The 25645-nt window shown below is 33.9% G+C and overlaps 1 protein-coding gene across 2 annotated transcripts in view; it reads right to left on the bottom strand.

The window, feature by feature from the left end:
• Positions 1 to 25645, bottom strand: part of LOC122522050 (protein madd-4) — a 193642-nt gene that overhangs the window by 39702 nt on the left and 128295 nt on the right. For both annotated transcript variants that reach the window (XM_043642840.1, XM_043642839.1), the window contains exons 3-4: positions 16187 to 16239; positions 13467 to 13566 (exon numbers count right to left, since the gene is read on the bottom strand). In XM_043642840.1, coding sequence (XP_043498775.1) covers positions 13467 to 13566; positions 16187 to 16239 — 153 coding nt within the window. The remainder of the gene's footprint in view (positions 1 to 13466; positions 13567 to 16186; positions 16240 to 25645) is intronic.

Genomic DNA, 25645 nt, shown 5'->3' on the forward strand with positions numbered 1-25645 from the left:
TAGACGTTTCAGCCGATTAGACGAGAACTCGGACGACCTAAAACAATGAGGATGATACCCTCTCAACGACACTAGATACTCAACTTATTGTCTTCCTTCTCTGATTTTACTATGTTTCACTCTCTAATTATAATTCTCTTATTGTTGTTATAATAATATCCGTTTATTTCAAAAATTAAATCATCGTTATTATTCTTATATATGTAGATTTGTTATAGACAAATTACTTTTTTTTGTCGGAATAAATTATGTTATTTTTATAGTTTAGAAGTAGCGGGAATTATTTGACAAATCATTTATAATTTTTCTTAATTATTATTACATGAAAAGTGATCGACCGAATTTGCATTTAATTACGAGATCGAGTAATATTCTATTTTGGACATATTTCATAATAGTTTGTCTCTTAAAGTGTGTTCCAGTGACCTAATCCGAAAATAAATCACTCAATTTTGTTTCTGAAATTCGTCACGAGTTCATTTCTCGCTGTGCGAGGCCTTGTATTTCGACCTAACAAAATTTTCTCTAAAAACGTACTTCGTCTTCAACACCTAAGGTTAAACAATAATTCAACAAAATAATAATAATTCCATTCGGTATAAATTAAATACACAATAAGCACAAAAACCACAATGTAAACTACTAAATTTAATATCGATAATACGTATAATATTAATCTAAATTTAAAAGAAAAGTAGATAAAATTTCTTTGTATTTATGCAAACAAAATCTAATAATAAGTGATCATAAAATCGAATATAAAAAAACGAATGTAAAATTTAATAAGAAACCAACCAAGGATAACCGAAAAATTTTGCTAACGCATTTAAACGTATCCTGCGAAGAAGAAAAAAAGAAAAAAAAGAAAAAAATGAGAAAACGAGAAAGGATGTATCAGCACGGACGGCGTCGTTCATTTGAGGCCAATGGGGGAGAAGAAGGTGAAAAGAAGGCTGTTTACTGAAATAGCACGTGAATAGAGGCTGGACCTGGTCGAGCAGTTTTGGTAGGGTGAAATAAAGAGGAGGAATACGTGTAACTACTCTAACATCTCATGTTATATACACATATATATATATACACACGTAAACACAGATCGTGAGAGAAAATCGGACCACGTCTTGAACGGAACGGAACACACACACACACACACACATACAAATACACGCGAGAGGAAAGTTCTACGAGTGTGTGTTGGAAAAAAGTCAAAGATAGAAGGAAAGAGAGAACATTTTCTTCCGTTGGTAGAGCAAGTGACGTCTAGCCGTCTTTTGGTATAAAGGAAAACACATTCGTGGTGTTCCCTTTTCCAACATCGCGTCGAGGGTTACGATAACACGATCCTTTCGCGAAGCATTCAGAAAGGAGACCGAGAAGCTAGCCTTTCGTGCTAGTAGAAAAAGAAGAAGAGGAAGTGGGAGAACGGGGAGGGGGAGAAAAGAAGGAAGGAGTAGGTAAAGGGGATGGAAAGAGCATGGAATGCTTGTAAAAATATCGTTCTCCTGTTCGGACGGTAAGAGCCTTTGTAGATGACTCCATTTTGCTCGACTTCACGATCGCTTTGAAAATGCTATCAATATATATATATAGATATGGGTATTACGTGTGTGCTTTCTATTTAATTTCACACTTTTCTTCTCCGGTAACATTAATACAACAAATGTTTTCCTATCTTCTTTTTTTTTTTTTTTTAAGGGGTTAGTATTCGTTTGATCAGTATTATTTTGGAAATTCTGCACTTGTATTTTATAATAAATAATATTTTCAAGATATTTAATTTAGGATTGTATTAATTAATATGTAATATTGAAATAATATAAATTTATTGTCGGTATTTTGGTAATAAAGTAATAGTTTACAGAAATAAATATTGCAGTAATTGAAATAAAATTTTAGTATTCTCGACTCTAATGCAATTTTTTTTTCTATCACAAATATTAACAAATTATTATTTATGCTTATGAGAAAAAAAAAACTGATCGAACGAATAAAATTGTCTTTCCTTTTTTTTTTTTTTTTGAATTTTCTTTCATATGATTGAAATAGTTTGGGAAATAGATATATATTTTGCGAATTTTGTTTTGTTACTCTCTTTTCTTTTCTTTTCTTTTCTTTCTTGTTCTTTCCTACGATAAGAATGTTCTTTCTGTAGAAAAATATAATATAAGATATTTTCAAAGCGCTAGTAGAATTGAGATTCGAGCAAGGCGTATAAACGAAGAAGAAAGGAACGAGCCAAGCACGTAGTATCTCGATTATCCGTATTTACGGAAATTCCGTGCACGTTAACGCTCGATAACTTTTTCGTAACGGATTACGCGAGAAGGAAACTTTCTTTCCAAGAACTCACCTCTCTGTTCCCATCGACTAACTACACTCTACGAATCATCAATGCAGTCAAATGGATTTTTTTTTTCCAGATATTCCCTAGAAATATATCTTATCAATATTATTTTAACTTCAATTAATCTTTCATTCTCTTTATTCTCCTTTTTTTTTTACTTCTTAATCATTTAAACAAAAAAAAATCAATTCTTTTCTTTAATAATAACAACCAATTTTATATTGCGTAATTTCGAATAATTTCAAAAATCATAGATATCATATATCAGCAAATTTCTAATTAATTTTGTAAAAAAAAAAAAAAATAAGAAAAGTAAGCTAGAATCATAATTTTATATTGAAAAATCCACGAAAAAGATTATACAATATAATATAATTTTGAAAATCTCATCTATAAACTAATATTCTATTTGATATGAAAAATTCTCATATTACTTATTACACGCGTTATCTACGTACGTTAAAATTGGTAAAGAAACATCGTGATTTCTGTTATCAACGACGATCGTAATTTCTATTTCGAAGTACTTAGGAGGATATTCGAAAAAAAAAAAGGGAGAACATTTGATTTCTTTTGATTCCCCCATCATGCTTATTTTTCTCTTTTTCTTTGGAATAGTTTCCGAGTTCGTCAGAGATAAATTGCTATCTAGGCCACACGCTCAGACCCATTCACCATCTCAGCAGGCTACTTTTTTCTTCTGACACGCGTTTGACCTACCCCGGGGTGATCTAGAATATGTGCCTAGTTAAACACAGGTTCATCTTCAACGTATGCATACACATTCCATCACCTTCCGACTCTCTCTACACAAAAAAAGAAACACACACACACGCGTACAATACATATATACAATGTATACTCATTGAAAGGAATAATCAAAAAAACAATCACGAAGAATAATTCTTTGACCAATATAAAAGACGTTTGTCGAGAAAAAAAAGCGTATAGGGGGAATCTTGAATAAGAATAATATATCGCAATTAGGCCAATTATTAGTTTCCTTTGGAGCATGATATTCCGATTGATCGATCTAATTCGATATCGTTTGAATATCAAGACCTTTGACGTTTCAACCGTTACGTCGGTTCTATGCCTTGCATAATAAACGTGAATGACCGAGAGAATGAGAGAGAGAGAGAGAGAGAGTGAGAGAGAGACAGCGAATGCCCCCTTTAACTTTGTCTTACACGAACGAGAAACACACGATGCTTTTCGTTGACTATACACGGCTCGTTGAACGTATTTGCAAGATAATCGCTCTCGGGATACGTTGATTGCCAAACAAAATTCCACTCGACTGTCTCTGATCTCTGCTCACCTGAACAGAGAATGTATCCTACTTGTGTGTATCATAAATTCAAAAAATCATTAATAAGAAAATATCATAAATTTAACATTAAAAGTGCATCAACCGATTGAACATTTCTTAATTTCAAATCTGTGAATTCAATTCAATTGCAATTTTATAATAATTATAAATATTATTTATTATTATCTACAAATTATTTAACTTTAATATTTAAGCGAATAAACGCGTCGTTGATCATTATCTACATTTATTAATTGTAGAAAATAATAGAAAAAAATATTCTGAAAATTAATATTCATCGTTGAGCATCGATTGTTTGACAATTTTTCTTTATTCTCAAATTTCGTAATTTTCAAACATACTTGTAATAATTCGATTGCCGCATAGACCTCATTACTATACTCACACGTTGAGATCATGAATAAACTAAGTTTAATTTACCAACGAGCGTGATATACCGAATGTAACGAAGGGTTCAAGGTATACCTTAAACATTATACATATAGCAAGCTTAATGTTACGAGTATATATGTAAGAGAGAGAAAGAGAGATAGAGATAGAGATAGAAATAGATGAAAATACGGTGCAAACCTATACCCTCCGGGGGGAAAGGAAAGGAAGGGAGGGAGGGAGGAGGGTTAGTGGAAATCGTTCTGTCTAGATTTACATTGCTGATGATTTGTTTACCGAACAACATTTACCCGTGTTCTCTTGGCGATAATCGATGAAAATCGAATGATCCTACGGCTTTCACCCGAATATGGTCAGATTTAATGTGAGTATACATACGATTTACCCTTTATACTTACACCGAAAGCACCGTGTTTATTCGCGTTCAAACAATAGACTTATATATTATCGATCATTTTAGTTGACTCTAACAAATCAACGCGGGCATAGGTTTGAGTTAACGCCGCCGATCGTTTCCGGTACGATTCGTACCGAGTTACTCGTTTATTTTTATTTTTTCGTTTGTTTGTTTGTTTGTTTGTTGTTCGCTCGTTTGTTCGTTTGATTTGTTTGCGTCCTTTCGTTTCTTTCTTTTCCTTTTTTCCTTTTAAAAAAGTCGTCGCGAGTGTATTCGTCGATCCGTCATAAATAAAAGTTGGAGAGTCACTGGATAATATTTTTCTAATCCCAACGAATTTGCATTTCATAAAAGAGAAAGAGAGAGAGAGAGAGAGAGAGATAAAAGTATTTTCGACGATCGTTATACGGCGCTATTAATCTACTTTCAAGATTGTTTATTGCCATAAGACACGTGATCTGCTATGTTATAATACTTTTACGTGACCAAATATTATTCATTGGATTTTTCACGAAATTTATATTTCCTATGAATCTATTCTTACTCCACGTTTGTATATATTCGTATAGGGAATTTGCGTAAGTATTTGTATCCCAGATTGATCGAAACGTTAAATCTAGTTTTCAAATTCGATTTAGATTGGCATTATTTTTAGTTTGTTTTATTCGCTCGTGTTTTTCTTTCAATTTTTTTTTTTCTTATAAAAGATTCAAGATTAGAATCAAGTAAGCAAGTTGGTTTCGCGATAACTGTAGAGTAGCGTTTAAAGGGTTACTTTGATTTATACGAGGAGAAAAAAAAATAAGAAATAACCTTGAGCGTTAAACTATTGTTGGTAGTTGTCCCGTGTAATCGAGACCATACGGCCTTGAAATCTAATCGAGTACGACCGCGACCGTTTTCCGTGACCGAGAGAACGGATTTGCGGTTTCGCGACATGCGATCCTCTCGGTCGGTGGAAAATCGTTAAACGCGTTAAAACCTTAATCATTCTCTTTCTCCCTCTACTTCCACGTTTCCTCTCTTTTAAATGCCGTTTCATCAATTTTCATTCTTATCGTTGACCGAAGAAATATCACTTCACAAAAATTAATATTATTACGATTAAACTATTATTTCGTATAAAATAAATATTAATAAGATTTTCTCCTTTTTGATATGCACAAAATTATCATCATTGTTTTTTCTTTTTTTTTATTTATGAAACACTTTGTATGATTTGATTCGAGATAACCAAAAAAAAAAGAAAATCTTATAGATATATTTTATTTTAGGAAACAAAAAATAAAAATAATAATTTTATACTTATGAAATTTTGTTGTTGTTATTTAATTCTATTGAAATGATTTCTTTTACAGATAACGATGCGTTGCATTTAATCGTCTTCCGATATGGATATATCCTGTACTCGATCTATATTAGTAAATATAGAAACGGTTATTCGAACTCGAGGATGGTGGATTTGGCAAGTGTTCATATCGTCGCAGCATCGGTGCACCCAATGCTACGACCCGAATATCCGCAGCACCAACCTGGCATTAGATTTTTATTGCACCTCGTCTTGCATCCAATGGAGTTCCCCTACTAGTTTATTGTTCTTGTAACCAGCGAGGTTATTGAACCCCTCCTCGATCCCTCCTCTTCCCCCCCTCTTCACACAGATACACGTTTCGTTATTCAATGAAAATCTAATTTTTTTTCTTCTTCTTCTACTTCTTCGATTTCTGTTCCTTTATTTTCTTTTTATTTTTTTTTTTTAAATCCCAAAAATATTGTCACGTGACATCGATAAAATCGATCAATCGAACTAACATTATCCGATTTCTATCTTCGAATAGTTTTTATTACTTTTTACGACATGTCATATATGAGAAAAAAAAAGAACACTTCGAGACTTATCGCAGTCTGAAAATGCTATTCGAAACTACTATAACTGCTGTTGAAATGAATGTACTTGCTCTTCTTTGGTATGTATGTATCTATGTATGTGGGTACATTATCATGACTATTCACGCTCGAGAGATCCATTTAAGAACTTTATTACCATCGCTTTTGATATACAAGAACCCAGAAACGAACTATTGCCAAAGATTCTTTATTTTCTTGCGACAGTTTCTTTTATCTTTGATTTACGAGATATACCATAATCTTATACATTTCACAATTATATTTTATTGTTACATAATTCTTTCTTATTTCATAATTTCTATTATTTTTTATTTACAAAGAGTATTATAATGTAATAAATTTCATCATTTTTTTTCATATGTCATATTTTTGTTATATTATATTTATGACAAATATAATAATCTAAATTTCATAAATTTTGACAACATTTGTGGAGAGAAACGTTGTTCCTAATATAGAAAAAAAAATACAAATTCTGTTATTAATAATTGAAAATATATTATACTGTTATTCTATTACCATAAAGATTAGCGTGGTATTTGATTTTTATTAAGAGCTTAGCTGTTTTTCTTCATAAAATCACTGTACCTTTTCCCGGATGCTCTAAGCACACCCCACTGAAGCATATTTTAAAGATTAATCGAACTTGTTAAGTACATCGTGAACACATTTGTAAATTTCCATGGTTTGTTTCACTTACACGAGAATAGAAAGACTTTCCCCCTCCCTCGTGGTCTAAATGTAGCCAACTGAAGATCGGGAAATCTATAAAATGCCTGGATGCTGTACATTGACCGTAACATATATATATATATATATTTCTGAATAACATCAAAGTATAAAAATCATCTCTAAGGTAAGAAGAAAGTGTAGGTATTCATGTAACTTTGAAATTTTAATCCTACGTGTAACCTGTAAGAAGCTTAGAACAATTTAAGGGTAGGCCTTGTCGGCTTTAAATTATTCGAACTTACTGAGCATTTTCGCGAGTTTTCTTGCCATAAAATCTACGAAATAATATATTAAAGGAACGAAAAAAAACATTGTGCAGTAGATTATATAAAACTTTTCTTTCTAATACGAAACGAAATGTGTTTTTTATTTAAATTTTATCGTTTTATGGGGCTTATGACGAGTACTTAATAAATATTAAAATCTACTTTTTTTTTATTTGATTAGTACTCTTATTAAATGAATTGTAAGTATGGGTGAATATTTTTTTCGATATAAAAAATAATCTTAAATTAATTAAAATATGAGTAGGATTGTATCACAAGCGATATTTTTGCTGTAAGAATATATTACATATACAATCATCATTAATAATTCAATTTTCAAACTTTCATACGAATTGTAAAAAAGAATAATGATAGTTTTTGTATTAATTACTATAATAATATAATAAACATTTATATAACATAACAAATATTTAATTACCAATGTATATCGTTCATTTTAAGAAAGCAAATAGTTGTACGATAAAACGTTAGCTAATAAAAAAATGTACAAACAGATTACATAAAAAGAGAGAGAAAAAAAAATCTGAATTTTCTTATTTTCATTAAATGAATTAAGAAGACTACTTAAAAAAAAAGCAAATGTTTGAGATTCGCAAATACCTTAACGATCGAGTTTCGCAAATTTCTAGCAAAGTCGAGATCTCTCTTTGAAAGTGTGAAACATAGAAAGAAAAAGAGAAACATATATATATACAAAGAAGAACGACAAAGGAAAGCGACGTGCCCGAAAACGTCCTTTTGTCGTCGTAAAACGTTCTAGAGAGGCTTTATATCGGCCGGAAGGCGGCATGCACACGAGTCGGCGGGGGTGGAGTTGAAGAAGGTGGAGAATGAAGAGGAGAAGGTGGAGGAGGAGGAAGAAGAAGAGGATGAGGATGTGTATGCCTTACGAGTAAAGAGAGAGAGAAAGAAAGAAAGAAAGAGAGAAGGTATGAGAATACGAAACGAAGCGCGCGTCCCGGTAAAGCTTTATCGCGGCTACCACGGTGAAATTTTCGTAGCAGCTCTCGCAAATGAATTTCCTCTGTTTTCTCTGAGAGGAAAATGGAAGGGAACAGCCGGTCGCCGCACTTCGTGAAATACACACTGAACCATTACCAGTGTTAACAGAGTGCACTGAAAATCTACAAGATAGAAAGAGACCGAGGAAACAGACAAAGAGTTAGAAAGAAAGAAAGAAAAAGAAATATATATATATAGAGAGAGAGAGAAAGAGAGGGAGGGAGGGAAAGGACAAAGTGAAGCGAGAGACAAAGAATAGGTGAAAGGACAAGAATAGAAAAAGAGAGCAGGAGAGAGAGAGAGAGAGAAAACGGAATCTGGATTCACTGCACGCCTCCCCGTTTCGTTATGCTAATGGCGTTGTGTTCCCTTTTCTTGCCGCTCATTTCATTTCCCGTGATTCTTCCCTTTCCTCTACCTATCTCTCTCTCTCTTACCTTACTTTTTGTTTTCTTTCTCTCCTTTTATCTATCCTCTTCTCTTTGCTAACTCTCACGTTCCGATTCTCTCCTACCACCAACCCTAAAGTTGCAAGGATCTCGCGTGGAATCTGCGATACTGGATTTACTGACTACCTCGACGACGAACTGCTATCTTCGAACTGAAATGGTTCGTTGCACCCCTTTTTCCTTATTGTCTACGATCGTAATATCGATATCTTTTCTTTTTTTGGTTCTTTTGTTTGTTTTTTTTTTTTAGAAAGGTAAGATAGATAAAAGGAAATCGATATCGACTAATATTTATTATACTTCTCCTACCCCCGTGTCGTATTATTTTTATATACATTTTTATTTTTTGACAAGAGTTTTTAATTGTCGGTTTTTTATTAAATACACGATCAGTATGTTTAAATATATATATATATTTTTTTTTATATATGATTGAGTTAATAATAATTATTCCTAGTATCGTATATATATATATATATTATTATTTTGATTTTATTTCAAAATTGTTATATTCAGATTTTTGATGGATTTTGTTTAATTATATGCAGATATATATATATGAAGTAGATCTTTTTTATGAAAAATTGTAGTATAGAGGAAACCAAGTGAAATACTACTAGAGGAAATTTGTTAAGCAAATCACGAATGAAACGGTTCGTTCGTTCGTTCCTACGTATATGCACATACGCAAAGGAGAACAGGAGTAGGAGGGGGGGGGGAGAAATCGTGAACGAAGTCGAGTCTTGTTATGAAAAAATGAGAGCAAACGAAACGTTCTTCTCTCCTAGGGACGGCAAGTTTCAAGATTCTTTCTTTTTTTGTTTTATCCCACCATCTTTTTTCTTCCCTTTATTTTTTCTTTTTTACGAAAAAAAGAGTAAAAATCACTCGCGTCTCGAATTTCTATGTTAAAAATCATTTTAAAAACTTGATATACAAGAGTATGAGAAAAAGAAGAGAAAAAAAGAAAAAATAATTCGGGTAACTTAAATTCCAGTAGTACTGTACCGTTTTGAGTACAACGAGCGAGAAAGCAAGAATAAAAAAATAAATAAATAAATAGACCGGACGAATTTTCGTCTCCAAGTAGACGCGTTAATGAACTTTTTTTTCTCCCATTGCTACAAACGGAAAGGGTAGGTTGTAAAAAAAAGAAAAAGAAAAGAGAAGGAAAAAAAAATAAATAAAAATGTGCGAAACGAATAGTCGAGAATTGGTTTGCGAGAGAGGCGTGTCGCAACTTCGCTATTATTCTTCGTTTATAACGAGCTGACAATTTACAATCCCTTTGTCCGCGAATACGTGAGTGGAGAGTAACACTGTAAAGCTTTGCATATGTTGAAGAAAGAAAGAAAGAGAAGGATAGACAGACAGGTAGATAGAAAGATAGACAGAAAGAGAGAGAGAGAGAGAGAGAGTGAGAGTGAGAGAGAGAGAAATAGAAAGAGAGGGGAAGGTGAAAGAAAGGGGAAGGCGAGGAGGGTGAGGATGGTTTAGGCAAGAATGAGAAGCAAGGACGAAGATATAGTTAAAAGGGGGAAGAGTAGGGATGAGGGTGGTAGGGCGTAGAGCGAGAACATCCGCTATACCATGAACGTAAATCCCTTCCAGTTGGATTTTAACGTTAAATTTATCGTTCTATGGTTAAATTATTGTCCACAGTAGCACGTACCCAAAGGACCATCTTTCGTAAAGAGTATTGTGTATACGGGAACCGTATATGTATGTACATAGTTACTAAGTAAATATCTATGATATCTATTACTTCGATAAATAATATCAGGGTAAAGATTTTTATATTGATTTGCGAGATTATAATTTGGAAATAATTTGAGACATATATATATATATTTATATATATTTCTGTGCTCAAGAATTTTTTTATATTTTGTATTTTATTTTTCTTTTTTAATGGCGTTAAGTAATCTGTTATTAATTTCCAATATTTTGTTTAGAATTATTTAAGAAATTACTGTTAAGAAATTAGTGATTCTTTTTATAGGATAAATAATTGTTATATTAAATTAATTATAAAATAAATCTTTTTTTCAATTCATGGACTTAGTTAATCCACAGTTACATTTATAAGCATATATATATATTTAATGAGTGTGCACGGAGACTGGTTAGGGTAAGGGGTTGGAAGGGAAAGATCAATAAACCGATACACGTGTCTTCGAGCTTCTGTAAATCAAGAAAGCGTTAAGAAGTTTGAGATTTCTTTTTGCTCGATTGCCCTTCTCCTTGAGTTTGCTTTGTTGAGATACGTCAAGGGTAGGGGGAGAGAAGTAGAAGAGAAAATGTTGCCTGGTAGTCTGGATAATAAATCAAATCGATCGGATGTGAGACTAAGAAATAAGAGGAAAAAAGAGAAAAAGACGTTAGAGAGAAAAACGTTAGCAGGACTCGTAAACTATTTGAATAGTGGTCACGTGTTGTTTACGAAAAGTCGCGTTGAGTTTTGACTGATCGTTCGTTGATTAGATTGAATATGATATCATAACAAAATTATTTGAAAATCCTAATGAGTAAAATATTGCAAGAAAAAAAAAAAGAAAAATTTTCTCGGATTAATCCAACATTCAAAACCAATCTCGATAACTTTTATTGTTAGATTAACTAACAATAAAAGTTGATAAATTCATCCTTTAAAAAAGAGATGATTTTTCAGTTCCTATTTCCACATAAATGAGAAAAAAAAGTTAGATATTGTTTAAAGCTATCAAATGCAAATTCGAGATAAAACAGATGCCGTATTTACTCAGCGGATGTTCTACTTATCCGGGTTTGTCTCCTTTTCAGCAGATCGAATTGTTCCATATTCGGTATTATGAGAACGCGGATCGAGACAATGCGATATTGCTGGAGCTCTATTCGAAAACGAATGGAAACGTATTTGAGGGATGGTAGTAACTACCCCTACCATCTCTGCAGTAGATATATATCGAGTTGGCAGAAATATCAATGAGAGACGTTCGCCCTCGGCGTACCACCACGACGTGGCTTTCGATCCCTTTTACTAGGGTTGAAGTTTGTAACCCTACTGGGGTGACGATGGCACTGACATAATGGTGATATTATACTGGTATTGGTAATAGTACCTAGTTCCTAGTAGTCCTAGTGATGATGATGGTAATACTAGTGGTGGGTTGTGCGGGTACGAATGCGGATGCTGCTAGTTCGGTCTTCTCTCATCCCGAAAAGTCTCTGTCCTAGATTCGAATGTGGGTCAGGTCGAGCGGCGCATCTCGATGTTAGCCTCGGTTATGCTCGACTATCCGCAGAGCGTCTGTGTATTTCCACGAGCTTGCATCGTCGAGCACGTTCCTGCATGCAAGCATGCATGCATGCCCGAACTCTCTTTCTCTCTCTCTCTCTTTCTTTTTGCGTCTACCTCCGTCTTCTCAACCCCTTTTTCTCTCAATCCTTTACCCCCACCTATCTCAATTTTCTTCCGTTCTCTAACCCTATCGTTATACATACGTCATAATCAAAGCATAAGTATAAATCAACTGACTAGCTAACGTGCCTACGAACGAATGAACCTTACGCATCAATGACGACGAACTTTCTTTGTTTTTCTATCAAACTCCTATGTCATATTAACTTATTCGATAGATCGTTATATATACGTGTGCATGTTTGTTCACGTCAGAGTTAAAGATGATTAATTTCCGTTCGTTCTTATCAAAACTAGGTATATTGTTCTACTTTATAGAATAGGACTCGTATTTTCTGACGATTCTCGAATGTGCCCATTTCAGTGAAGAAAATCCGTTCTAATGCTAATTTCTATCTGTAGAGAAAGAGAAAGAGAAACATTAGTAACAAGAACAATCGACGATGCTAAAACGATCGTTGTTAAGAGAAAAGAAACCAAGTGTTATGTCTCTCTCTCTCTCTTTCTCTTTCTGTTTCTCTCTCTATATCTCACTCTATCTTCTTCTTTATTTCTCGAACGAATAGAATCGAGGCCACGGTGGCGTATCGTCGTGGAAACGACGAACAGAACTTGGAAAGTTGCGAGTTAAATGACAGAGTTAACTTCGTTTCGTTGTTTGCACGAACCACGAATTTCCTGCTCTCGTTGTTGCTGCTGCTGCTGGCGGTGCTGGTTTTACTGGTGTTGATACTGGTGTTAGTGTTAGTGTTAGTGGTGGGGTGGTGGTGGTGGTGGTTCGCCTTCTCTCGATCGTTAGAACCATCGCTCGTGTGTCCCGATGCATATGTTTCATCGAAGTGAGAATTGTTTCGTCAGTCTGTTACTCTTCCCCTGATAATTCAATTGCTTCGTGGATTCCCTCACGGTTGTTATACATTTATATATAGAAATATAGTTATAACAACAGTAATAATAATAACACTGACGATAACAAACAACAACAACAATAACAACAATGCTAGAAAGCCGTGATTCGGTTAAAACCTCAATCTTGTTTCCGGATTTATGTATTCTTGCATAAATAAATAATATTTCGGTTAAACTTTTATTCCTGGAATTCATTTGTCAGATTTTCTTGGATATTCGTTAAATATTTCGATATTTTCTTTCTTTTTTTGTTCTTTCGAAAAACATACGAAACGTAAGTATGCGCGTATGCGTATGCGAAAGGGGATGTGTTACCTGAGAATTGCAGACTTTGTATTTGGTACTCCAAGGTCTTCCCTTGCAAGGTTTCCGCCTACATCTTCGTTGCTGCTTCGATATTCCACCACCGCAACTTCTGTAAAAATAAATTCACACGATTAGAATAAAATTTACATAGGTTTTGTATCTTTTTATTTTATAAATATTCTAATACAATTTAAATTATGAAATACAGTCTGACGTATTTTATGACGTTAACAAATTAGTAATATTATATGTTTTGCTTGTAATAATATTTTTATTATAATATATAATTATACGATATTTATTTATTGAAAAAACAAAAAAGAATAAACAAAAATGAAGAAACACGTGTTAAAACAGAATAATTGTGAGAAAACCCACGTGAAAGAAAAAAATAAACGGTACCGATCGCCAAGAGAAAAGGATTTACAGTTAAGCAAAGAAAAAGGAAGAAAGAAAGAAGAAAAAAATAAAACGACTAAACTCCAAGTCGGTAACTACAAAAGATGGCAATAGCGTAGGCGTCATAGATCATACTCAATAAGTTAAGGTTTTTCTTTTTTTTTTTCTTTTTACTTTTCCTTTCCAGTTGGTCGAACAGGACTCGTGAACAACTTGTAAGCATCATAAATTACTAACTCTCGCGGTTTACGCCAATTCCGTCGAGTTAACTGAAAAACAAACAGGAGATTTGTGCGGGACGTGGTGGTGGGTTGGGGGTTGTAAAAGGTTGTGTGAACGGGGCAAAGTAGGGAGAGGAAGGGAGGGGGAGGATAACTTGGCAATTTCTCTTTCAGCCAAAATGAGTTCCGAAACGTTTAACATTCCTATGGGGTATCGTCGAAGCTTGTTCGTTCACGAAAATGTTCCCAGCCTTGGAAAAACGTGAGATTAGGTCACGCGGATAAAGAATGTCTATAAGAGAGAAAGAGAGAGAGGGAGGGGGAGATGCATCGTTGGTTAATAAAGTGGTGCGACCTTTCGTTGTAACAATCGATGAATGAAAGTTCATCTTTCTCACGTGTGCGTGTATATTAGTGTGCTAGTGTGTGTGTATATTAATGTGTAGTGTGTTAATGTGTGACGTCGATCTAACGATTTCTGATAGGTGTATCCATAAGAGCGTTAGTTCTTTTCATGCTTCTTCGATCGTTAAATAAGAGTAAACTCAATAATCTGATATAATATACACGGTGAGGTATTTAAAACAGGCCATCACTTTTATAGCTCGATTGCTATTAGTAGCAATAGGAAAAAATATGTGTCGGGTCAAAGTTACTTTTATTTTAAGATTGACGTAATCCCACGTTAATAAATTTATTTTGCAGGTTGATACGCGTTGAGCATATAAAGGTCAACTTTTGTTTTTTTTTTCTTTTAAACATAATGATATATTTTCGTATGCATCATCCAATATGTCGTTCTAAAGAAATCAAATGCAAAATTGACATAATCATTGATAATTATTCCGATTCGTTATTCATTTTGCGAATAATCCGATGGTAATATTAATACTTAGGTATAATGTATTCGAATATGTTTTATTATTGGATTTTCGAAAAGTAAGTATTATATTTGGTTTATAGTTTCGTGTCCGGTCGACGATCTGAAGTTGAAATTGAAAATAAACGTGGAAAGTTTTAATACTTGTTCGTGAATATTTGGTTAAGAGAGTGTTATATAAACCAATGCTTTTCAAGTATTTATACATATATATGTGTATATGTACATGCATGCAACACCGTATAGTCAGTTGAATCTAATTCTGTGACGGTTTGAGGAAAAACAAGGATTGATCTGTCCCGTTCGAGTTTCAAACTATGATCACCGAGCGTTAAGATTATTTTTAGCTTTTCGATTTAATATCGATATAGATCGATGGCTATCGTATGTTCTATCCCCGATAATAATCTTTTTTACATGGAACGTTGGAAAAATAAATAAAGAAGAAAAGGAAACAAATAGAAAACATAGAAAAATAAAATAGGATGGAAAAAAGAACCCCACGTTCAACCCTGCATACCCAACTACATGCATCACAGTACGTGTATTTACGTTTAGTTCGCGTTATCAACGACATTTTCGACAGATCCTATATATTGATTGTTATTTCAGTATGAAAACGCGAAAATACATAGGTGTATATATATATATATATTTCATCAACGTAGTGCATACAATTTCGACTGGATTTTAATCGACTTTTAATTTTCCCCTTTGTTTCTATTTATTATTATAAAAAAAAAAAAACCGAAACAATTGAAAAGTCCAACAGAGAGAAAAAGAAGGAAAGTGTGAAAGTGTGTATCATCATTCGGTTAGTGAGAATAATTTTGGAATTAATTATTAGAAAATGACGAAGCGCGAAGATACAGCAGTTTCGAAATACGTTCGGGTCACGAAAGTTCCGATCTGTCGGACGATAATCTTTACACCTTGATAAAGTACCGGATGTAATATCAGAAGAAGCGGTAGTTAAGCATGCGAGAATTTTACTTTATCAAATTTCGAATCGTATCTATGGATGTGCTTACGTAACGTTTTCTTAAGGAAATTTTATTTTTACCTAATAATCTTACAATTTTTTTCTTCTGAATATTTTTCTTCTGATCTTTTTTTTTTCTTTTTATTCTTTGGTTATTTTTATTTTTTTTTTATTTCGACAAAACGATACGATAGGAAGAAGAACACGATGCAAAGTGGAAATGATTATCGATCGTTTCTTGACTTACTTGGAACACTGCGACCACTTCGACCAGGGCGACCATTCTCCCCACGTAATTTTCTGTAACAGGAAATAGAAGAACAAAGGATAAATTTATAATTCACCACGAAATGACAACTGCGGTTTTTTTTTTAAATTCTTGACATTTTATAAGTGACAAATGCAACGATCTGACATATTATGTGACGTTCTTATTCGGACGTATTTTGGAGATACTGTTTTATTCCTTGTTTCAATTATTTTAAAATATATTTGTTGTATACATTGTCAAAAATGTTCATACGATTTAATTTTTCCTAAGAACAAACGAAATTAACTATATATATATAGTTAAAGAAATTAACTTTTACTCGAGTATCTAATATTTATACCTAATTTTACAAATTATTTTTACGCAAATGATACCTCTAATAAAATTTGAACAAAATACGGTGTCAATGACAATTATTTGAACGAGTAGGATTTTTGCGAAGAATATTAAAATATAGGTTAAAAAAAAAAATTACTCTATTAAAAAAGTAACAAGTCGAATAATTAATACTTTTTTTTTATTATTAGTGCGCTATCTCATCGCAGAAAGAAAACAAAGGGAGCCAAAAAAAAAAGAAAAAAAAGAAAAAGGAAGATAGAGTGATCGAGAATGAAAGGATAAAAAGAAACGGCGGAGGGGGAGGGAGGGGGAGGAAAAGAGTGCGTTACAGGCAGCTAACAGCCACCGGCACTTTCCATGAACTTCTCCGTTAAATTTATTTCCGAGGTGCTCCTTCCTGCTCTTCGGTCCTATTCCTTCGTTGCTTTTCCATCCACTAACCCCTTCCTACCCTTCCTTCCTCCTCTACATTTTCTCTATCTATTTCTCTCGCTTTTTCTCTTACTTTCTCTATCTTTTACTTTCCTTCTTTCTTTCTCGCTCTTTCCAGCCGGGTTTTTTGTCCGCGTGTGCTTTTCAACGCGAGAATGCGGGATTACAACCGAGAAGATGGATAGGAACGAGAGGAGGATAGAGAGAGAAAGAGAAAGAGAGAGAGAAAGAGAAAGAGAAGAGTCAGAAAGCTTTTAACGTGATTCCGCAGCTCACCGCATTCTGATGCTGCTCGATGAATAATTCCCGAGACGAACGCGGCCAACGATAGTCATAGAAAATGATTGGCGCATCGATTTTAAGAATAACGACTGGTTCTATGCTCCACCTGCTATCCTTTTTTCTATCTGACAAACGAATGTACCTATCGGAAATAGTAAGGACAATTGTAAAAATAAGTCCCGGTAAAAATAATAATTAAATTGATCGAAATCGCAGCCTTCGTTGAATGATCATTCATTTCGAATTGAAAATTAAATTCTACATTTTTTACTTTTTATCCTTGAGAAGTTGTTACATTTTTTGATATTTCTTGAGATAAATTTAATGGTAAAAAAAAATAAACAAAATCGAGTAGAAAAAAGGGGATACGATTTGTTTAAGAATTATAAGATCCATTCGTTTATTAGTTTTATTCGGTAACTGGAAATACTTCAAAGAGTAAAAATATCGAAATCAAATATTTTTTAATCGGACATTTTTTTTCTCTCTCTCTCTCTCTCTCTCTCTTTCTCTCTTTGTTTATGGCTCCGGCGATCAAGACAAAAGCAAAAACAAAAGAAGAAAAAAAAATAGAAAAAAAAAAAAAAACAAAAAAAACAAAAAAAGAAGTGAAGCTAAAAGTGGTATATAACGAATAGCTATTTGATATAGACTCGACCATATTTTTTCTATTGTATGGCATATATAGTTACGCGTTCGTATACACGCGTATCTATTCATCGATAGCAAATTGACATAGGTGGACCAACGAAAAGCTTCCAAAAGAGACCCCGCAATGCGGTGTTTTGGTGTCTGCACTCCCTATTTTCTCTCTCTCTCTCTCTTTCTCTCTCTCTCTTTTACTTTCTTTCTCTTTCTCTATAGATACACATATATACATACACATGTCGATGTGCGAGAGCATTGTCGACATGCAAAAGTTTTTCTACGAGCCATCTTCCCTCTCTTTCCATTTCTTTTCGTACTACCCCTTACCCCTACCCTTTTTTTTCTTTCCCTAATTTCTTTTTCTTTTTTACACTTGTTTTTTATACAACTTCCTCCCGAGAACTTGAACTGACTACCCGTCAACTTAACGTCAAACACAAAATCTTTTTTTTCTCATTACATGCGTATTAATTCCAAAATAAATTGTATAAGTTCTTTACTTTCTCGTTAGATTCCAGTAATTTTCTTCTAAATATTTGGAATTAAAAAACTTAGAAAAAGCGTACGACGATTTCATTGTTTACTCGTAAAATAATAAAGTCAATCGCGATTTTGGAATCTTAAATTTTAATTTAAAAAAAAAAAAAGAGAAAAAAATTGGAGAAGTTTTATTACGAAAAGAAAAAAGAAAAAAAAAACAAAAAAATATAGAAATTCGTAAGTTTTTCCCGTGTGTTGCGTGCGTGTGTATATTTGTGTGCGTATATATGTGTGCGAATGTGAATGTAAAAGTGAGAGAGTAAGAGAATGGCGTCGACATCCGGAGTGGCGTCTCTCGGAAATTGGCAAAGAAATGTTGGCTCGATGAAGAGAGAAGGGGGTGGAAGGGGTGGTAGTGGAGGAGGAGGAAGAGGAGGAGGAGATGGGTAGTTAGGTAGGTGGTTTAAGAGTGGGGGATGATAGTACGAGAGTAGTAAAAGAAGTAAGAGAGTTATCCGACACTATCGGCGATCTCTCATTCCGCAATGCGGCTTTTCGTTGCGTCCTATATAGTCACGACTAGTAGTGAGTGGGCCTTTAGATACTTGTGTTTCGTGCTATCCCTATCTCTCTCTCTCTCTCATTTCCTCACTTTCTAATAATCAATAAGTAAAAAAAGAAAAAAAAAGAACAAAATAAATCATCGGGTAAAGAGTCCCGAAAATATTTTTTTTCAACTTGGGGGCTTCTCGTTCATTCTTTAGCGGAAGATACAAATATAGATAAAAAATTGGTAATCATTCGATTTATTCGCGCAATATTTATCTTTTTCTAACTCTTCCATAATCGATTAGTAAAAAAAACAAATAATAAATTATTATGATAAGAGTCGCAAACGTTCATTGGTATTTGTGCTTTTCGTTCATCCCTTTGCGGAAGAAATAAATTCAATAGAAAATTGATAAGCATTTGATTTGTTCGTGAAATATTTATTTTTCTATAACACTCTTTTTAACACCTTAATAGTCGATTAATAAAAAATACGAAGAAGAAATTCTCGTAAAAAAGCTCGGAAATAATTCAATCGAACTGTGCTTTTCACTTATTCTCGTAGAAGAAATTAAATGGAAGGAATAACGTTATCACACATTTTCCGATATAGAGAATTGTAGAAGAATGTCCAGTACATGTGTAAAAAAGGAGAGAGAAAGAAAGAGAAAGAAAGAGAAAAAGGAAGAAAGAAAGAAAAAATAGATTGAATACGAACACGACTACCTAAAGGTAGTCACACAGGCACACATATACACAAGTATAAGAATCCATACTCAGAGGGTTGGAGAAATCTTCTAAAGTACAAGTATATATACATATATATATAAGTGAAATCGAGATGTATGTTTGTGAGTGAGAGAGTGAGAAAGAGGGAGAGAGAGAGAGAGAGAGAGAGTGTGTAACGGGCCAGCTATTCCCAATTCCCACCCAATCTAAAATCAATCTTAGTTCGTTCTCTTAGACGGCACACGAAAGTGGGATTGCAAGTTGTGGGGATGATGTGAGAGAGAAATAAGGAAGGATGAAAGAGAGGGAGGGAGAGAGAGAGAGAGAGAGAGAGAGAGAGAATAAGAGCACGTAGTAGGGGTGCTTCGGTGGCCCGATCACTTTTAAGCGGCCTTACGAGTCTGCATTATTCAAACTCCAGCGAAGCGCCTTCGACGGTTTTCTCACCTTCTCTCTCTCTCTCTTTCTCTCTCTTTTTCTCCGTTTCCAGCTTTCTCTCTCTTTCTGTTAAAGGGTGAGACTCTTGGAGCGCTCCTTTCATGCTTCTTCTCACTAATTCTCGAGCCTTCCCTCTCTCGAACATCTTCGAAGTCGAGGTCTTGCCAATCCAGGGGTGAGAAAAGGGTGGTTTGAGGGTTCACGAAATCGAGCGAATCGGGGTTGCCGATGCGTGTCAATCACCCTCTCACCCTTTCATCTAATTCTCCTTCTCTCCTCCTTACTTTCTATCTTTCTTTCTTTCGTTCTTCATTCTCTTTCTTCTCTTACTTCGAAACATTGGATAATGAACGTGTCTCGCTTCATTCCGAAGAGCAATTTCGCGTTACTCGCGAAACACGATGGATGAGGATTAAAGAAAAAAAACAATAAGTAAGAGAGAGAACAAGAAAGATAGAGAGATTCGAGGTATCGAAACGCGAGAAATCATGGGACTGTAATACTATTCGATATACGATTTACTATAATTGCCAAATCTTGTGAGGATTATCCGAGAGATTTTTTTTATTCTTCTAATTTCCCTTTCCCTCTCTCTCTCTCTTTTTATGGGTTTTTAAATCGGAGCGATGACTATTCCAAATTACACACCGTCCCGTTTCCCGGATGCGAATGATTTTAATCGTTCATGGAATGATTCTCGTCGTGAACCTGAATTTATCTGGTTTCTTTCCTTCTTTCTTTCTCTCTCTGTTTCTCTCTCTCGGAGATGACGATAAACGAGCATCGAGGCAGATTAAAGGAGCACGTAATAGGATTAGAAAGACACAGAGAGAGAGAGAGAATGGGAGGGGCAGGGGGAAGGGGAGAGTTAGGACGTCTCGAGCGATGGGATAAGAAATAAGCTGTGGAAATAAATCTTTCGGAATTTCACTTGGAATCTCTGAAACGTCTGGACCACTCGACGAAGGGCGTTATTTGATAACACTAATATAACTTCAAGCCCTTTTTCCTTCCTTTCCCTTTTTTCTCTCTCTATTTTTCTCTCTCTATTTTTCTCTTATTATATATTTCTGTGTTTTCCTTTTTCTTTTTCTTTAATTTTTGATCTGAACCCATTCTGAACAATACTCATCCTCACCCCCACGCCACTATAACCATCATCAACTCTAACACAGAAAGCCGATCGTCAGTAAAGATTTCTCTTTCTCTTTCTTTTTTCTTACGTTTTTCTTTTTTTATTTCTTTCTTAAGAGATGCAAATTAAAAACGGGCAAAGCTCTCGAGAAGAGAAAGTGAGAGAGAGAGAGAGAGAGAGAGAAAGAAGAACGCGCCTTTCGTAGATAATAACTTCCTTAAAGGAACTTCCTTCTTTATCGAGTCGGCTCGGCATACAATTACTTTTAATCGTCGACCCCGAATCGGATTTTGAAAATCCCGCCTTTGTTATCCTAAATTAACGACCACCATTGTCGCACGATTATAAATTACAAAAGAAATATATTTCTTTCTCTCTCATTCGTTCTATCGATTTAAATACAAAGTTTAAATTTGAAATAGATAATCATCGATAATAACATGCACTCCCATAAGCTTACTCATTGCGTTTCGATTTTTCAAACGACACAAAAGATGATGATCTGTCAAAGAAGAACAAAAAAAAAAAGAAAAAAAAGTAACGCCATTGGGCTGAAAGATGATCGGACTTTTAAACGTGATCCTTGAACATTTGCATTATTCAAACGTTTTCCCTTACCCTTCCTTCCTTCCTTCCTTCCTTCCTTTCACCACATACCAACCATACTTACTACACAACCATAAGATTCTTTCATTCTTGTGTCGATGTCAATTTGTTTCCCTTCTACGGTTCCTTCTTTCGATGTTGAATCCCACTCCCCTTTCACAATCCTAAACTTACCCCCACCTTACATTCTCTATCCTTACCTTCAAACCTCTGCCCTTTTTACTTTTTACTTTCTTCCTTTTTTCTTCTATAGTTTGGACAGCCGAAATGTTGGCACCACGTTCCACGCCAGGAAAAGGAACATTAGACTCCCAAATTATTGACAGCGGCAGTCGAAGGTGAGAAATCGTCTACCCCCAAGACCCCGCCAATCCCCACTCCTCGATCTCTCTTTTTCCCTTTCTTTTTTATCTTTTTCTATCTTAGTTTTATTTTACCGGTACTAATGGAAACCCCTGGACCGGCACACTCTGGAATGGTTTGTAGATACCGATCTTAGACGAGACTATCGCACCCTCTTTCTTTCTTTCTCACATTCTTTCTGTTTTTTCTTTTTCTTCTCTTTCTATCTGCCGCGACGTCTGGTTAAACGCATTTCAAATGATCATCTTTCCAGGCTTGCCTTTTTTTAGAAAATCTTAGATCTAGAATAGCACTCCGTTTAATGTCACATCCTTGTTACTTCTTCGATATGATTATTTTATCGAGCTGCCTCTTTTTTCTCTTTATAGAACGATCGGGGTGAATGCTAAATTACTTTCTCGAGAAATTATTAACACACGTCCAATGTGAAATTATTATCAAATTTATAATTATTTACAGTGATCTTCGTTTTACATATTTTCTTTTGTAATAAAACATAAAATAATAGCGTATCTTATTTACTTGAGCAAGTATTATTTTTGTAAAAATAAATTTTTAACACGAACGAATATTTTGTTGAATTTATAAATAAAACAGGTGCACACAGTCGTATTAAAATTACTTTCGAGTTACGTTTGTTTATTTTAATGCAAATACTGATCAACTAATTGATAATATTATTAATTAAAAATTAATAAAACAATGATAACATAAATTTCATCTAGATTAAAGTTGAACGAATTATAACTTTTTCACACACAAACACACACACACACACATTTTATAATAAAATAATATAATGATTATTTTAAATCGTACTTAAATTTCATTCGCCAATATCCAATTTTAGCCACAACGAAAGAGAGAAAAATTCTACTGACACGAGAAAGGGATAATGTTGAAAAAGAAAACAGGATGGAGTGGAAAGTGGGACGAGGTAACACAAAATAAAAAGGGGGGTATTAAAAGGGAAAGATTAAGAAAAGAAAATGTAAAAAAAAAAAAAAGAAAAGTATCGTTTGTTTTTATCGACGAGTTTCTTTCAAAGGCTGCCACCGAGTAGACAATACCGGAAGAACTCGTTATTGTAGCTTTAATAAAGGGTAGTAAAAGTAGGGCGATTCGCGGAACCGCATAAATTATAGTTTTTATGTAACTCCGATGAGAGGACTCGTGTGTCCATTTTCTTTCTTCGTTTATCTTTTTTTCTTTTTTCTTTTCTAAACCTTTTCTTTCCTTCTTACTTACTTACTCTCTCTCTCTCTCTCTCTCTCTTTCTCTCTTTCTCTCTAATTTACATTTTCTTTTTCTTTTTCCTTCTCTATCTTTCTTCCCTTTCGTTTCTCGTATCTTCTTTTTCATTTTCCGAGATTATACGTGTAGGAACTATAGAAAAGTCAGGAAAACAATTGTAAAGGTACAATGGCTCTTCGATATACATACATACGTACTTTCGAGCCAACTCTATTCACCCTCTTCGTTCGTCTTTTTCTAGTTTTTCCTTTTTAACCTTTCACGTATCCTCTCGCGAGCTTTGTTGCGAGTTTTTTTTTTTTTTTTATTCAACGGAATTACAACTCGACGTAATCCGAAGAGAACAAAAGGGCCTTGCGCCCGCGAGTATCATTCTTGTCAAAATTGTTCTCGAATCTGATACACTATCTCATTACTTTTACGTGCTACTTAGTTACTAAACGTTCTCGTTATTCGATAAGAAAAGTTATCCTAATCTCGATAATATTGAAATATAGTCATCCCTCCTCTATCGATCGAAAATTCATTTTATACCGTAAAATTTAATTCGCAAGTTTTTCGTAAAAAAGAAGATCGATGAAATTAACTAGCCGAGCGTTTATTTTTTTTCTTTTTTTTTTTAACGACAAAATCATACAAATATATTACAAAAATTATTTCAGCTTGCGCGTTTCGTCGAGGCTCGAAACTTTTTCCGACCGATCCTCGTTAATATTAGATTTACGGACTGAGCCAATTTGACTCATTAACAATTTTATATTACTATATATAAAAAACTTAAATATTATTTTTTAAAAACATATATTGGTTTTTAGTTGCGTAATGAAATATACGTAAATATTAATTCCTCTTCTCTACTCAATCCTTCATTCAAACAATGTTTTTAAGTCATTAAAAAATAATGAACGAAACACCCGTAAATCTAGTGTTAATAACGTTTTCTGTTTGATAAAAATTATTTATGCACCATTGCGTTAGAGTAAATAAACAAATATTTCGAACAAATAACAAATAAAAAAATATCACTTGATGTTTAATGTAATTTATGATATCTCGTATTAACAAAAATGAAATTCCATATAATTAACCCGATTCGTATTACATTTTTACGGTTAGGTATTATAATGAAATAAAGAAGAACGAAGGAAAGAAATGTAAAATATCCGACTCGTATTTCTTTATTTCTCTTTCTCTTTTTATCATTTAACACACAGTGTGTTTAATTAATCCCCCGTATATTAACATACTTGTTAAACCAGTCTCTTATTACTTAATTATACATTTTTTTCATTTTTTACTTTCAAATACCGTATAACTGTTAAAATACGAAATACAAGATAGAATATATATTAAAAATCCTATGTTAACTCCTTAACAAATTGTCCAATAAAATACCAAATTATCACCTTAAAAAAAAAAAAAATAAAATACAATAAACACTTACATTAAACCATAAGTTAAAATTATTCGCGTTGATCGGAAAACGTTTGGTCGTTTTCCTATTTAATGTTGTTCATTTCCATTTAAATACAAATTTTCATTAGATCCTTACGACTTTGCGAGAGTAAAAAAAGGGGTGGGGGATTGATGAGAAAAGGGTGAGGAAGGTGGTGTTGTTCAGTCAAGCGTACGTTTAATACGAAATGATTCCTCACTGAAAGGGTTTATGGGGTGATAAAATGAAAAGGGATCTTCTCCCTCTTTTCCCTCTTTCCCTCTGCCCACGACTTCCTCCTCCTCCTCCTCCTTTTCACCAATCCCTAAGCTTATCTTTCTCATTGGGTTTTGTTCCTGATATCGAATCGATTTCGATACTGTTAACATTGGGATTACACTTGATATCTATGATTATTTTTGCAATTTTCTTTTTATTTCTCCCTTCCCCTTCGTAATAGCTTAATTTAGTATCGCGTTAAATCGTTCGCTCGTTCGTTCATTCGCTCGCTCGTTCGTTCGTTCGTTCAATTTTTTGTCATTCTCGTTTTACGTGTAATTGGTATTGGTGTTTATTTGTCGTTATTCGTATTCGAAACTGCCGCTCGAAAAGTCGTTTGAAATGTTCACGTATCAACGCATCTTTTTTCGGTTTGATTTTATGGATGAACATTGGTATTGAAGGTTGATATTTATTAATTAATCGGATATTTTTTACATAATTCGTGTGAGTTTGTTCGAAAGTA

This window comes from Polistes fuscatus, unplaced genomic scaffold (genome assembly GCF_010416935.1).
Source record: "Polistes fuscatus isolate 324 unplaced genomic scaffold, CU_Pfus_HIC Scaffold5, whole genome shotgun sequence".
In the NCBI taxonomy this organism is placed as follows: domain Eukaryota; kingdom Metazoa; phylum Arthropoda; class Insecta; order Hymenoptera; family Vespidae; genus Polistes; species Polistes fuscatus.